General features: G+C 34.6%; 3 protein-coding genes and 1 pseudogene across 3 annotated transcripts in view; all 4 read left to right on the plus strand.

Moving 5' to 3' along the window:
• Window positions 1-655, plus strand: part of LOC105129022 (thaumatin-like protein) — an 830-nt gene extending 175 nt beyond the window's left edge. The window contains exon 2 of the mRNA XM_011030918.1: window positions 5-655. Within this exon, the coding sequence (XP_011029220.1) occupies window positions 5-586 (582 nt within the window). The 3' untranslated portion in view covers window positions 587-655. The remainder of the gene's footprint in view (window positions 1-4) is intronic.
• Window positions 656-1,615: 960 nt separating this feature from the next.
• On the plus strand, window positions 1,616-3,167 carry LOC105129130 (thaumatin-like protein 1; annotated as a pseudogene).
• Window positions 3,168-7,244: 4,077 nt separating this feature from the next.
• LOC105129023 (osmotin-like protein OSM34) lies at window positions 7,245-8,283 on the plus strand. Its single transcript, XM_011030919.1, has one exon. It carries the CDS (start codon window positions 7,311-7,313, stop codon window positions 8,049-8,051), a length of 741 nt encoding a protein of 246 aa, XP_011029221.1. The 5' UTR covers window positions 7,245-7,310; the 3' UTR covers window positions 8,052-8,283.
• A 2,347-nt stretch (window positions 8,284-10,630) lies between these two features.
• Window positions 10,631-14,045, plus strand: LOC105129025 (Transcription initiation factor TFIIE, beta subunit). The gene is made up of 5 exons (XM_011030920.1): window positions 10,631-10,758; window positions 11,037-11,303; window positions 12,468-12,599; window positions 12,744-12,860; window positions 13,414-14,045. Exons 2-5 carry the CDS (start codon window positions 11,037-11,039, stop codon window positions 13,750-13,752), a joined length of 855 nt encoding a protein of 284 aa, XP_011029222.1. The 5' UTR covers window positions 10,631-10,758; the 3' UTR covers window positions 13,753-14,045.
• Window positions 14,046-17,159: the final 3,114 nt, after the last annotated feature.

Below are 17,159 nucleotides of genomic sequence, written 5' to 3' on the forward strand. Positions count from 1 at the left end.
CATGTGTCCCTACACGGTTTGGGCTGCAGCTGTGCCTGGGGGTGGCAGGCAACTTAACAATGGTGAGACATGGACCATTAGTGCTGCCCCTGGCACCACACAAGCACGCATTTGGGCTCGAACCAATTGCCAATTTGATGGTGCTGGAAAGGGCAGCTGCCAGACTGGTGACTGCAATGGGCTCCTAGCATGCCAAGGCTATGGTTCACCCCCTAACACCCTAGCCGAATACGCAATCGGCCAATTTGCAAACCAAGATTTCATTGATATCTCTAACATTGATGGATTTAATGTTCCTATGGAATTCAGCTCGGCCTCTGCAGGTTGTACCCGTGTGATCAAATGCACAGCAGATATCGTTGGACAGTGCCCTAATGAATTGAAGGTCCCTGGAGGGTGCAATGGTCCATGTCCTGTGTTCAAAACTGACGAGTACTGTTGCAATTCAGGCAGCTGTGGTCCTACTCCTTTCTCAAAGTATTTCAAGGAGAGGTGCCCAGATGCTTATAGTTATCCTAAGGATGATCCTACAAGTTTGTTTACTTGCCCCACTGGGACTAACTATAAGGTCATATTCTGCCCATGAACCTAGTAGCTACTAGCTAGTCAGTGATAATATTAAGTGTCACAAACTAAGGTATTGCACCCCTTTATATATATATATATATATATATATATATATAAGTGATAATATTAAGTGTCACAAACTAAGGTATTGCACCCCTTTATATATATATATATATAGCGGTGTGGAATAAGAGAGCTAATTAAAGGCCACTGAGCACATAAGCACATGTAGTGATGTGCTCAATATATATGTTCTATCACATGAATTTCAATAAATGCTCTATTCATGGATGCTGAAAATCTTAAAATCCCGTTGCTTTTCGCCCATGATTCCATCTCTCATAAATATTTTTCTCATTTGTCCATTCACTGAACACAAAGAGAAAGTTCTCAGATCGAACAATACAGAACCCGGAAAATATTTGTTACAATCAATCTGGAAATTATATATATTTTTTTAGCGTAGCATGAAAATGCAAGCACAGAAACCCAAGTTTCCAAAGAAACAAATCTCAGTAAACGTAACAAGGTGAAGCATCTATAACTTCTCATTTGATTGCCAACTCCACATTGCACCACCCCTACTCTCCCGTGATCATCACTGAAATTTGAAACAGCTTCACAATTACCACCGATTTGCAGTATTTACTATATTGATGACATGAAATTCGTACCACCGATTATTCCAATTTAATTAAGAGAGGACTTAACCCAAGACAGTTCATAAGATGCTATGAAAAAGGGTTTTATTTGATACCAAAAAAATTTCCCAGGCTTTGAGCTCCAACTTTGTGCTCGTTCTAGACAGGCTACCTGTATAGTAGTGTTATTAAGTCTAAATTTGTCCTTATTTCAGCTATAATCCTGTTAGGGCCATTCACTTGGCCCGGCATGGCTTCATCAAAAGGCCATGATTTGATTATCAAAGGGGTTTAGTTAACTTGGAAGCACAAATGCAGGAAGACCAGGATTTGCAGAAGAGACCGGGAGTCTATACAAAAGATTTTCTGCAACTGCATTAGTTCTTGGTCCAGCAATCCATATCCATATGGTTTCAAAGGTAAATAGTAGAAAAATAAATGTGTGCCGCAGCCTGTTGGGGCTAGCAGTACGCCAGGCCCAGGCAATACCTGGGTCTGATCCCATCCAGATCAAGTCATTATCTAGGCCTGACAGGTGCTGTCAAGCACAATAACTTAGCTTGGTGAATGTTAAGCTAATAGAGAAGGTCTAACCTTGTTTCCTGAAAATGTTAAACCCAAATATTTTTATGATCAAAACCCAAATATGGCTAGATTTGTTACATCTACGTATTCAAACATAATACCTCATAATAATATCATTAATTCTATAAATTTTTACATAAAAATCTTAAATAATTTAATTTTTAATAAATAAATTTTAATTAAACAAGTCTATATTTCACCAATACCATTAGTGTATTAAAATCTTTCATAATCTTTCATATTTTTATCTTTTAGCTAAATAAAATAGATAAAATATAGTTTACAATATAACTTATAACATTATAATGATAAATTACATTTAGTCGTTCATTTTCATAATATGATAAGATATATAAGTTATAAATATATTATGAGACTTTCAGAATAAAAATTTATAATTTTTATTTTTTATTATATATATATATATATAGAGTATTGTTTTATATAATATTATTGTATTTTTTTTATTTAAAAAGATAATTATTTAAATATGAGAAATTCTCTATTTTCATAAAAAAAAAATTACAGGTAGTAATTTATCAACTATTAAATATAAATTTTCTCGACAAAAGAAATTTGCTTGAACTAATTAATTAAAAACCTTGTTGGTAGGCTACTTGTTTGAGACTCCATCAGGCTCCATAAATGAATACTGCACACAATATGCACTAGGAACATAGAAATACGAGCCAATACAAAGTGCTCGTAAAGGTACTTAAACCCAAATGAGCCCACATCAATTCCCTTCCAATTCTCTTCCTAGGCCTCTTATTCGACTTAGCTCAAGCAGCCACCTTTGATGTTGTAAACCAATGCACCTACCCTATCTGGGCTGCAGCTTCACCCGGTGGCGGCCGACATGGAACCTTGATGTCGCACCTGGCACCACCATGGCTCGCATTTGGAGCCGAACTAGTTGCAACTTTGATGCTAATGGCCAGGGCCAATGTGAGACTGGAGATTTGAATAGAACGCTAGGATGCCAAGGCTTCGGCTCTCCACCAAATACCTGGCCGGATTTGCACCAGCCCAACAACTTAGACTTTCTTGATATCTCACTTGTTGATGGGTTCCACATCCCAATGGACTTCAGGCCAACCTCCGGTGCCTGCCGAGGAATCCGGTGTGCCGCCAATATCAACGGTGTGTGCCCTAATGAGTTGCGGGCTACGGGAGGGTGCAACAACCCATGTACGGCTTATAAGACCATTGAATATTGCTGCACCAATGGGCCTGGTAGTTGTGGCCCAACTAATTTCTCCAGGTTCTTTCAAATAAAGGTGTCCGGATGCATATAGCTATCCACAAGATGACCAAACCAGCGCTTTCACTTGCCCTGGTGGCACCACCTACAGGATTACATTTTGTCCATGAAGTAGGGGGAAGATATAAAGTACAGATATAATACGAGCTTCTGCTATATACCAGTCCAAATAATCTGCGCATCTAGTACGGTTGTGCCCATGTTAAGTTTCATCGATGAATAAGCCAATATAGAACTCATTGCATAATTTACTGTTCACATCATGCTCTTGTTCTTGGTTGTAATCATGCTATTATTACTACTTTTTTGCTTTTTTCCTATTATAATTAGTGTATATTTTGTTATTGTACTATATCGTGTTTTTTATTTAATTTTTTAAAATAATATTTTTAAAAAATTTAACATTTTGATTTTTAAGATAGATACATTACAATTATTGACAACTATTAAAAAAATTAATTTAATATTTTTTTAAAATAAATACATTTTAAAAAAGTATTTAAAAACAAAAATTATGGCAATGATCTTCCGGTCTAAATAACAATACACTTTAATTTGATAAAATTTGTAATTGTTTATAGCGTGGTTGTGGTAATTTTTTAATATGTTTTTTATTAAAAAAATATATTAAAATAATATTTTTTTATTTTTTAAAAAATAATTTTAATATCAATGTATTAAAATGATCTAAAAAATCTAAAAATATTAATTTAAAATAAAAAAAATAAAAAATTTAAACTTTTTAAAAAATATTTTTAAAATATAAAAATACACGGAATATAAAACTCATGCACCGGCAGAGAAAAGACTGAATCTAAATAAGCATTAGACAAATCCAATTTTACCTGATGTAGGAAAAGAAAGGCAGGATATATCAATGCCGACGGTTTTAATCGATAACATCCTCAAACTCAATTAAGGGAGGTATTGTTGCAAGAACTGAGACCCTTAATAAATTTTATCATGCCACTTAGCACAAAGTAGGGAAATAATGTAAAGGGACAAAGATGGAGGAGAGATGAAACTAAAAGTGTGTTATGGAGTGCGGTCAAACTGTTCTTTAAAAAGTTTTAGTTTTTTTATTTTCAATTAAGTTTTCAATACTTTTAAATCATTTTAATATGATAATATTAAAAATAAATTTAAAAAATAAAAAATATTTTTTTAATATATTTCTAAAAAACATTAAAAAAAAAATTTCCATGTTCTCAAGTATGCCATGAGAACAAATTAAATTAAAATTAATGATTATTAATTAAAATAAATGATATTATTTGCGGGGGAAGTGCAGAACCCCCAACCTTCCTTGTCACCATCTGGGGTGGGGGTAGGGTGGGGAGGTTCTTTATTAATGTAGTTCACCGAGTCACAATTGTGGTTGTAAATAGTCAAGTTGAAAATTTCAAAAGCCAGAATTGAGTGCGTGGCTATTTTTGATTTGCAGTCAAATCATTCCACTTGCTCGTCTTCTTTTTTTCTTTTTTAAATGATAGATGTCGATTCCTCAATTAATTTTTTAAAGTTATTTACTTAATAATTATATAAATTTTAATGATTCTAAATTTATAATATTTAAATTAATAATATTTAAAAAATAAATCTAGAACTTAATTAATTAAATTATAACCAATTAAACTATATCTCTTAAAATTACTTATTTTTTTCTAATATTATAGGTGGTCAGAGTTTTAATAAGGTTTGTTTTTTAAAATATTTTTATTTAAAAATATATTAAAATAATATTTTTTTTTATTTTTTAAAAATTATTTTGATATTAGTATATTAAACTAATTTAAAAACATAAAAAATAAATTTTAAATAAAAAAATAAATATATTTTTACAACACAGCATGCAAACGGAAATACTACAAACACAGTTTTAGCATTTAGCATATGCCATTTATATCCATCTTGTAGGATCATGATTACCACCCAGCCTTTCAATTTCATGGGTCCGTGAGATTTGAAGCTGGATGAGGATCATGAATGTGTATAAGAAATAATTTCAACAAAAAGAAAATTTCAAAATCGGAGAGGAGAACATTATATCATAGTAATAATTAAAAAAGAAAAAATTGAACTCGTTTCCCATGATCAGGCGTTCAAAAAGAAAAGAGGGAGCAGTTTAAGAAGGGAGAAACTAGTATTATTATCTGAATAACTCAAAATCTGAATATCTTGAATTTTGATAGTGGAAAATACGCAGTCAAAGGGAGCAGTTCACAAGTGGAAATTTATATTTTATTTATATATTCCTTTGGCCACTTGATTTTATAAGAAGATAAGAACTACCGTGTAGGACACACTGAGAGAAGTCTACGTGATGAAACTCAGCACGTTCAAAAAGAGTAAAAGCAGCACACATTCTATTGGTGCTATGCATTTGGGTTAAAAGGTGCAATTTATCGGAAATCTCCATATGGAACATGATTGGTTCTATAATGCACAAACCACTCTTTATAAGATAAGATTTCAACTTCATCTACATTAATGATTTCCTAGTGTATATAGATACGTGATGGAATATTATTATAGCCCGTCTAGTTCTTATAAAGCTAAAAAAAAAAGTATGGCATGGTTTAGACTTTTACAAAAGAAGGACACAAAATTCCTTTTGAAAGATATTTTTCGAGGCAGGTCATCATCAGTAAAAAATTAAAGGAGTAATTGGATAATAGTGTGTTATTATGGTTAACCTCTAATAAAAAAATAAAGATGTTTTTTTATAAAGTATATGTTTCAGATAATATTGCTTTTCCTTTTAATTCATCCAAAGAGAATGAGTTCTGAATTCTTGCTGATAATTGTCAATATTATCTATTTTAGTTGATTGAATTATATTCTCTAAATGAAAATATATATGGTATGAGAAATAATTTGTTATTTTCCTTTTATTTTGTATATTATAGTTGTCATATTGATATTTATCTATGTTATTTTTAAATGAATCCTACTTTTTAAGAATGTTAAAGATAAAAAAAAAAAAAAAAAAGCTTCAAGACACTCACCGTTCTCTAAATAGGAGAAGAAGAAAGAATCTCAAAAGGAAAAAGCTTAGGAGGAGGAAGAGATTGTATAAGAATCTAAAATAGAGGTAATAGATGGAACTTAAAAGGAGAGTGGTGAAAAGAACACTAATATTGACATTAAAATAGTTGGGAATATATATATACTTTACACATGAGGAGTAAGAAAAAACATAGTTTCCAACCTATATATCCTAGCTCTCTCATGAAATATTCATCTAAGTGAGAGATGAACTTGTTGAGAGCAGCAACTCTTTCGATAAGTCTTTATACATCATTCATTGTCTAAGTAGGAGTTATATTTAGTATTGTCTAAATTTTCTAAGAATTAAGCTCGGTACCCCTATACTTCTAACAAAGAATTCTAAAAACTTCTTCTTTATTTTATGACAGATATATTTGGAAGGGTTCAACTTCATCTATGGTATTGTAAAACAAAGCAGATCTCTTGTACATCCTAGAAATATTGTTCAAAAGTCATACTTTTAACCAATAGATCATTAACATAGGCTTTCATGCTCTTGCTTATTTAATTATTGAAAACTTTATTTATCATCCGTTGATATGTAACTTTAGCATTCTTAAGACCAAGTGGCTTGACTATGTAGCAAGATGTTCCTTAGTCATTGATGAATGATGTCTTCTCCTCGTCACGAGGATACACGTCATGAATATGATGATGTCCCTAATTTACATCCAATAAACTCAAGCACTCAAAACCAACAGTAGAGTCAATCAGACGATTTATCTTTGGCAAAGGAAATAGAGAGTGAGCAGGTTCCCAACCGAGTTTATCCCATCTTTGTCTCTTTATTTTTAATCTTTATAAATTACCTTTTTTTTCTTTGTTTATTCTATTATAATTAATATTCTCTATTCAATTTTCATATCAACCGATATTAAATCGTTTTTAAAATGATTTTAAAGATAAAACTGCATGTCAATTTACTATATTCAAATAATTTTATTTTAATATTAGTTTTATAATTTAAATTCAAGAAATCAGAGAAATAATCGTATTCTTTTAAATATGTTATTACATTTTTTTTATCAATAAAATATATAGCCAGGAAGGCTGGCACGCAGCCGCCTCTATTTCAAAATTTAATACTGTGCACTAGCCATAACGTATAGGAATCCAAAAGCCGCCCCTCCCCTATATAAAGACCATAAGTGACACCATGAATCAAGCACAGATTCACATAAGCTAGTATCAAGTAACCAACTATGAGCTACTTAACCAAATTTCTCACCTCCTCCCTCCTCTTTAGCCTTCTTTTCATCTCTACTAATGCAGCCACCTTTGAAATCCGAAATAGTTGTCCTTACACTGTGTGGGCCGCAGCCTCACCTGGTGGTGGACGCCGTCTAGAACGTGGCCAAACTTGGAATCTTAATGTGCCTGCTGGCACGTCCATGGCTCGTATTTGGGGCAGGACAAATTGTAACTTTGATGGCGGTGGTCAGGGTCGTTGCCAAACTGGGGACTGCACCGGTGGCCTAGAGTGCAAGGGCTGGGGTGTCCCTCCCAACACTCTAGCTGAATATGCATTAAATCAGTTTGGTAACTTGGATTTTTATGATATATCGCTTGTTGATGGATTTAATATCCCTATAGAATTTAGTCCAACATCAGGCGGTGGCTCAGGGAAGTGTCAAGCGCTTCTTTGCACAGCAGATATTAATGGGCAATGTCCTAAGGAATTGAGGGCTCCTGGTGGGTGTAATAACCCATGTTCCGTGTTCAAAACTAACGAATATTGTTGCACTAATGGGCAGGGGAGCTGTGGCCCTACCCATTTTTCAAGGTTTTTTAAGGATAGGTGCCCTACTTCTTACAGCTATCCCCAGGATGACCCTTCAAGCACATTTACATGCCCTGGCGGGACCAACTATAGGGTTATCTTTTGCCCTCGGGGGTCTCCTCATTTCCCCTTGGAGATGGTTGAAGAAAAGCGTGCAGAGTAAGAAAGAAGCTAATAACACAGTTGACGACTTGATGTATAATATTATGTGCTGCCACGGAAATCTGGTGAAATGAGGTCCGTGTATTATCATGTATTGCGGAGTGTTTTTTGTTTTCCTCCTAGAAGGACAAAACACACGAGTCTGTGTGTTTCGTTCCTGCCTGTTTCTGTAATAAAAATAATAATAGTGAAATAAAGAGATGTTTAGTAACACGGCCATGAGTCAACTTTAATTTGATGGCCGAGTTGCCGCATGTTTTTCAGTGATCGAAGTCGTTACTATTGACAAGTAAAACAAAATTTTCTTATTCCAGTATTAATTACTTATTTTTTCTCAATTTCCTCACATCATCATCTATTTTATTGTGATAATTATTTTAATGATGATGGTTTAAAATATTTTTTATTTAGAAATTATAAATATAATTTTTTTTTATTTTTTAAAAATTATTTTTAATATAAAATATTAAAATAATGATATAAAAACATCATTTTCTATTTTAAATAAATAAATTTAAAATTTTTAAAGACATGATTTACACTACATTACTAAATATAACCTAATTATTTAGGATCGGATGGTCTGATCTCTTTACTATTGAATGAATGGAATTGAATAAGTGGTAGATAATTGCCGGCATGATATTTTTTGTTCTGAAAATATTTTTTTAAAAAATAAATTTGTAAGATTTTTAATTGTTTGGTGTTGTTGTATTATTTTATGTGTAAATATAAAAAATAGTTTTTTAAAAATAAAAAAATTATTTTAATATATTTTTAAATAAAATTTTAAAGAATAAACCATGCGATCACGCTTCAAAAACAGTAGTCTTGCACAATTTTCTCATGTTGTCACATCAATTCAAGTTTGCTCCAACAAAATTACGAGGCAGATGCAATGGATGTGCGGTGAAGGAAGGGTGAAGGTAAATACCATTCCACGCAGAATTCCTCAATTTCAATCGCTAAAATATCTTCTTGAATATGCTATTGTATCAAAGGTATCATCAAATATCAGGACAGGTTTCTTTAATATTTATCAGTCTAAGGGTCCAAGCTAAAACATATATAAAGCACAGATTATCTTCACGACTTTCTGCATCTAGAAAAGCTGAAGAAATGTCGTAAAAGAATGGGTCCCTCCAAGAACAGTACCCCCAACTTAATTTAGAATAACGCACTAGATTATTCATTGATGCTGTGCCACGCTCTGGGGGTGATGTTAAATTTTTTTATGAACATAATTAGCTGCTGGTCTTTCACTATTGAAGGAAGGATTGACTCTGTGCTTGATTTTGCTTCTTCCTAGCTGTGACATTGTTAGACTTTTCCTACCATTTTGCTTGCTCAACAACCAGTAACAAATTAATTATCACTGAAAGTTTTAATATTTTTCAGGCTTGTTAATTTTAAAATTAATAAAATTAATTAAAGTTTGCGAAAACTAACCGAAATACTCATATTTATTATATATAAAAAGAAAAATATAATATATTTCAAGGAATGAAAAAATTAAAACATCCCCAAAAAATTCAACCCCTCAAACTTTTCCAAAGAGCACAAGCTTATTGAACCATTATAATATCTCATATTTATTACCAAATCTTTTATAAAAGACTTGGGAGAATTTATCCACCATACTTTTGCCTTGCCATCGAGATAATATGAAACTAGACTGAACTTGAAATATTTCATGTATTTTCTTGGCTAGCTCCAAGGATTATCTCTCCATGATATTGGTAAATCAACCATTAGCAGAGTTGGAATGTACCTCATCTTACTTTACTCCTGACCTATCCAACTATCACCATGATTCCGACTTCTAAATCTAGATACAATTTCTTCGTGAGATGTATTAATCACTGCATCCTTTTTTATGTTTGGAGTCGCCAAATACCTTTTGAGTTAGCACCTACTTCTATTCCTACAATTTGACTAGCCATTAAGGTTAGAAATTGAGTGGTCAAAGCTTCAATTTGCAGATTCATCTGATCAATCTTTCTATCTTTCTCTAACCATTGTTCTGTCTTTCACCACAAATTCTTGCCATTCTTAGTGGTCGTACTGTAGCTTTTTATCTAGCTTCCTGTAGGGTTCCTAACGGCCTTCAACTTGTTATTTTCTACCATTATTGTAAGATTTTGAGTGATTGCTGTTAGTTGATGGCCTTGAATTTGGATCTGATACCAATTGTGAAGGTGAAGCTTAATAAGTGCCCGGAGGAGAAGAGAGGAGAAGTTGGGAATGAATTCTTCTATTATTGCTTAAGAATCACAGAACCTCAACACTAGTTGAGGGAAAGATGAAAAAGAGACTGTGAACTTATAATTTGGTTGTAAATAATAATAATAATAATAATAAATTGTGTTAATTCGGTTGAAAGCACATTGAATCCGTGCATAAATTCAGATAACCTATAGACAAAAGCCCACTTCCAAGTGGCCGGAGATCAGCCCAATAAATATATCATATTTATAGTTTACTGGGCCACCCTTCCAGGGTCAGGTAGTAGTTGTAATTGTTACACTAGAGAGGGGCAGTTCAGGAATTCAGAGTAGCAATTGGGTATATATAAATGAAGTTTCTCTCTCTATCTTTTTAGCCGCACTCGTTTTGCAATTGGATTCGTTTTTCCAAGAGGCAGCAGAAGGTAGAGGGAGAGAGAAAAGCATCTCGAAACGCCGAGTTTAGCACTGCAAAACGCAAAGGTTCTCTCTCTACCTCCCTCTCCCCTGTATTGCAATCCAAACACGCGCTTACTTCTAAATTCCAAAACCATCATCGATTTCCTGTAAATCTTAAGATGAATCCATCCCAGTTGATTCAAAATAAAAGGAGTTAGGGTTTGCGTTTGGCTTTTTCTCCAATCGACTGTGTTTAATCAGATTCGAATATTAAGGAAAGTGCATAAAAGAGATTGTTATTACAAGACTAATTCATTGAAATTCTGATATCGAAGGAATTTTTTTAAAAAAATTTATGTTAGATGGCGCTGCAAGAACAATTAGATCGATTCAAGAAGCAGCAAGAGAAGTGTCAGTCTACGCTTACAAGTATTGCGAAATCAAGGCCGTCTAAATCCAGTCTGACTCAAAAAACGGTTGCCGTAGCTCCATCGCCATCTACCAGTGCGAGGACTCCTGCTCCTGCTGTCAAATTTTCTAATGATACGGAGCGGCTTCAGCATATTAATAGCATTCGAAAAGCCCCTGCCGGGGCTCAAATCAAGCGTGTCATAGACCTGCTTCTAGAGGTAATCTTGAATTCTTAATGTTGTTTTGATTTCCTTTCAGCGTCCTGCATGACGTTCGTGTGGTCTTATTGAACATTGTTTACATAGAAAAATTTAAGATAAGGATTAGTTGCATGTAAGTTATTGGGTCAATCAAGATAATGAATCATCTGCCTCATATTAAAAAAAAAGCTGGGGGTGTTTGGTATTTTCTAATTTTTGAGTATGTGATTGCCTATGATCATTACACAACGTGGAATGTATGCAAATATTAGTTGCGAATGAATTCTGTTAATGTCGACTGTGGTGCTTTTCTGGAAGAAATTGTTTAAAAAAATAGTGCAGAGTGTTGGAATAACCTTGCAAAACTTTAAAATAATGTTTTCTGGTATTTACTTTCACGGACCTGGATGATAGATGACTTAAATGAGACATGGGGGTTTAATTGGTCGTTTACTTCTACAATGTTTGGTTGTTGGGGGAGATATAGTTGATGCTCTTCACTGCTTAGTGGATTATGCCTGGGAGTGAAAGGTTAAGGCTCCTGGGCGGATGTTGGCTGCCTGAGAAAGAAAGCTAAGATAAAGAATAGGTGTTAAAAAGTTGCATTACTTGATGAGAGGGGGTGAATGTTTCAGGAGTCTTTTCCTTGTGAGTGTTTTATTTTCCTATTCATGTTGGTGCTTTTTTTGGACCATGTCCTAGGATTGTGCTGCTCTATTTTTTAGGCACTTTTAGAACACCATTTTATTCATATATGACATGCTGTATTTTGCATTTTCTCTTTCCAGCTCTCTTGTGAGATTTTAGATGTTATGAAAAGGCATGTGAAACCTTTTTTGATTGTTTGAGAAGTTCCCCAGCTTTAAGTTTTGGTTAATCTTTTGAAATTACTGAGATTTTAGATTTTAGAGGATCGTGTCTTCTTAGCTTATCCTGCACCAGGAGTTAGATTGTTCCACCCCCTTCATTTTGGCTCTTTTTCGTGCATTATTCTTCAGGAAAATAAAATTGCTCGCCATGCATCATGGTGGCATGAATTTTCTCACTTCTCTGCTTTCATTTTTCTCTCCCTTCTGATCTTGTTAAATCTCAAATCTCATGATAAGGTATTCTAGTCCTGTTTTGAGAGGAGTTGTGAAGCATCACCTTCCTTATGACTTCTCTATTTTTGCTTGCTTGCAGACAAGGCAAGCCTTTACTCCAGAACAAATAAATGACCACTGTTATGTTGATATGAATTCCAACAAAGCCGTGTTTGACAGTTTGAGGAACAATCCGAAAGTGCACTATGATGGGAAACGCTTCTCTTACAAGGTGACTCTCAGTATTATGCACCTGCAAACCCTGATAGATTGGCACACTTTTGGATCAGTAATTAAATCATTGTTACTGATTTAATAACCGTCTTCCTTTTACTCTCTAATGGAGGATGACATTCTGGGTTTTGATTGTCTATAGTCCAAGCATGATTTGAAGGACAAGAGTCAACTCCTTGTCTTGATACGGAAATTTCCAGAGGGCATTGCTGTCATTGACCTCAAGGATGCATACCCAAATGTGATGGATGACTTGCAGGTATCTCTATTTGCTGAACAATTTGTTTTTTATTTTGGTGGGTTTATGTGTATATTTACACGGTCCTTTTATTTACATGACCCTTATAGAGAAGGCACATATGCAATGCCTTTTCCATAACTTTTGAAGGTTGTCCGCATAAATGAAAACACAATGAAATCTGTAACCTGTACTGGAAATATTGGTGGGTTATATAGTATCGCCTTTTGTGGTCCTTGCTTGTTGGTGAGGCTAGTAGGGAACAATTGAGAGCTCTTTTCCTCAATTTGATGGTAGCAAAATCTTCAAAAAGTTCACATGGTTATTTAGTTGGGCTTGTTTGATAGATAAGCCCAGTAGAGAAGAACTTGGTCTGACCTTGAGGATTTTGAGCTGATCCCAAACAAGCTTAAAGGTGTGGCTCAGATTGGTGCAGTTTTTCCTCTTGAAAACTAGTAGAGCCTGAATTAGTTTTTTGAGCACTGCATCCTCTCTCGTCTGTCTGTATGATGAATATTGATGATAACTCAGTTTGCTAAGCAGAATTTTGAACAAAATTGTACTTGTATTCCAGGCTTTGAAAGCTGTAGGCCAGATTTGGCTGCTATCAAACTTTGATTCGCAGGAGGATATTGCCTACCCAAATGACCCTAGGATGGTCATTAAGGTGGATGATGACCTTAAACAGCTTTTTCGAGGGATTGAGTTGCCTCGTGATATGCTTGACATTGAGAAGGATCTACAAAAGAATGGGATGAAACCTGCGACCAATACTGCGAAGAGGAGGGCTGCAGCTCAGGTGCAGGGCATTTCCACTAAGCAAAAGGCCAAGAAGAAGAAGCATGAGATCAGCAAGAGAACTAAGCTCACCAATGCACATCTTCCAGAACTTTTTAAAAACCTTGGTTCTTGATTCTTTGGGGGCTAGAATGTTCTGTTGTTGAATCTCTCTGAGATGATCATTTATAGCTGAGGTGCAATATACTCTTATGCAAAGTTGCCGGATGCCTTTGTGCTCTGGAGTTCATATCAGTGTGTCCTGCCCGTCAGAATTTTATGTACTTTCATCATCTAAATACCAGTTGTTTGGCCTGATATTTTGATTCCGTTGTGATGTTGCCCATAAAACAGTGTTGCGTTGTTCACGTTGGACACAACACCCATTTATTTAGTGGAGGATAATTTGCAAGGTTCCTTATTCTGGTATCTTTCCTTTCTTGTTTGGACAAGTGCTCTGAAATCTAAATCCTCAAGATTTCTTTTTTTTTTTTCTTTTTTTCTTGGTGAAATATTCGTAAAGAGGTCGACATGGATATCATGATTAGAGTAACAAATTGGGCCTCAATGGACCATTGACGTGTTGAGTTTAGGTGATGTGCTTTAGCTCCTGGCCCTTCTTGTGCCAGGGCCTTAGAAAAAAGGCTTGTGATTGGCAACCTCTAGATGGTGCTTCATAGTCCATAGTCGCCTACTTGCCTCAGTGCCAGGCCCTTCGTTTCGTAACCCACCATGGACCTATGGTGGGTCTGTGTGCCAACGAAATTTCTCTCTTTAAACTTGGACCGTATAAGCCGTGTTTAAGCTGAAAAACAAGTTCACCAACCAAGCATTTTGCAGATGTTCCCAGGCGTGCTATTTGGCTATTTAAAACAAGCTTGAATTCTATATGTGAGTTATAGATTATAGCATTTCATCGGAAATGACTTAAATTGTAATCAAGCTTTGTCAGATTCGTCCTTGCCGTTTACAAGCACAAGTACATTATATGTTTTGCTTAAACACCCACAAAAAAAGAAAAAAAGAAAAGAAAAGCTCTTTCTTGCTTAAGCAAAAGAATGAATCATATTGTATTTGGCATCTCTTCTACAAAATCCTTTCGTAAGAAAGCAGAAGCAACTTTTCTTGATGATCAACGCGATCTCATAAATCTATTCTCGGAGATATATTAATGGCCGGGAAAAGTGGTGTACCATACGTTAGGATATATCCTTCTCTTATTTTCAGGGAAATATGCAAGTGGTTCGATCATTCTGATCTGTCTCCATGGTGGTTTCGCTTCTGCATGCGTTGCTCGCCTACTTGCCAACGCTAACTTTTGGTCTCATGCTACCTATTATCTATTCTTATATAAAGTAGAGAAATAAATTCCACAGATGGTAGTTTGCATATGCGGCAAAATCCTTCATTTTTAATAATGGAAGATACATCTCGGAATCCTTATAATGGAAGGTTGACTTCTTGAGCATAAAACATTTGGCATGCGCACACAGATGAACCCTAAATATTGCTTTGTTATTCTTTGCTCTCTTTTATTCATGTATGGAAAGATTTCCCCACTCTCGAGGCTGTAATAGCAATAAAGTAATAGTGAATCCAAAATCAGTTGGCCAATTGTTTTTTTATATTAGCTGCCATTTTTGGTTTGACTTCTTCTGTAAACCAGCACAGGATCTTGCAGGTATTCACACATTAGTCGGTGACCACAGCCAACTTACTAGACCGTTTCTTGTACTTTATCTATAGTTTATAGGCATTCACTCCCCATTTCACAATTATTATTTTTTTACCTTTCTCATCTCCTAAAATTTTGCTGTAGCTTGATACTGGTAGATGTTGAAGAACACGAAAGAAAGCAGAGAAATTAACATGAAACTACCAGAAGATTTCTTCATGTACGAAATACTTCATCATTATTTCTACAATTCAATCAAGTAAAATCACAACTGCATAGAAAAACACTTGTGTCAAGATTTTCAATCCTTTTCATCTGTATTCAATTATACATATTTGAAGCAAATAGATTAAAAAAGAAGCAAAGATGAGCAATATAAACTGAATACAAAAATAAGACTAATTAACTAACCACAAGACTCTAATCAGTTGTGAAGTGGGTTTGGCCCACCTGGAACTGTTCTATAAGAAGCTCCATAAACTGGGTCATCGATCTCATCTTTGTTGGATCCTTCGGGAGCTTTTGCAGTGAAATGCCATGAAAACTGAGTAGAGACACCTGTTTCGACTGTTTGGTTTGTTTGATCTCCCATATTTATGTGGAGGTTGCGGCAACTTGAGAGCTGGCTAGTAGCAAGGATGATCATCAAGAAAAGAAATGAGAGTCTTGGATTTGGAATCCTCATGGTTTTGATGAAGAGAATGCAGCAGAAGAGGTGATATATAGCAGAAAATTAGCCGCAGCCAGTTGAAATATTGGAGCTTATGTACTAAATAGCCAGAGAGGGAGGGAGAGGTGTGTAGTCTTATGGGATCAAGCGCCTGTGGTGAAGATACAGCCAAAACCCTCTACTAATCTTCTTTCGATTGGCATGAATGCCCTTTACTAGGTAATGCTTTAAATGCCACATCACTGGAAGAACAACTACTACTAATTAAATTCAATAGAATTTTTATTTTTATATTAGGATCTAATCTACATGCACATATCTATTCCACAACTTGTCTCATTGCTCGGTGTATTGGTGAGTATAGTTTTTTTTTTTATATATAAAAAATCATATAATCTTAAATTAATTTTATTTATCAAAATCAAAATATCTATATATTATCGATAACGTTCTTTATTTTCTCAAGATAAATATAAAGAGAGTAAAGACAGATAAAATATTTTTATACTTTCTATTTTAAAATTATTCAAATTCATTCTAAAACTATTTTAAAAACAAATTTATGTTCCATCTTAACCATAACATCTTCATCCTTTCTATATTTTTTTTTTTTTGGAACACTGACCACTTACAAGCACTAATTACAACATATAAACTATGCAATCTTTTAAATTAAACCCTTTTTGTTCATAGTCATTGCGAATACCTCTAGAATGGTAAGCTGTTTACTCTTTGAAGTCATTCAAATTGTACATATATAGCAACGTTTTTTCATTACAGCCTCAGGTTACATGAAGTAGGAAATTATAGAGGCTAGCTTGGTCCTTCGAAACCCTTTTGAGGGCTTCTTTGAATCACTGTTCTGGTGAAGAACGTTGACTTTACATGAGTGGGATCTCTCTTATTATTTTCATGTTCTGAGAATTAAGCTAAGCTTTAGCCGTGCCTGCAATTCATTATTGGTGAAGACTTGAGGTAGGTTAGAGACACGTGCGCGTGCCACATGACTACCGTGACAAGTGGCTCACACGTTCTCTGTACTCCGGTGCCTAGCTTCATCACATGTTCTTGCTTCTGAGTTATTGATAATTCGACATTAAAAGATGCCTACTACATAATTAGGATTTTCCGGCAGGTTTATTGCAACTTGTTAAATATCTGGTAGGCGCACTCAAACATTGGGATCCTGTGGTTTTTC

This window comes from Populus euphratica, unplaced genomic scaffold (assembly GCF_000495115.2).
Source record: "Populus euphratica unplaced genomic scaffold, PopEup_1.0 scaffold48.1, whole genome shotgun sequence".
Taxonomy (NCBI): domain Eukaryota; kingdom Viridiplantae; phylum Streptophyta; class Magnoliopsida; order Malpighiales; family Salicaceae; genus Populus; species Populus euphratica.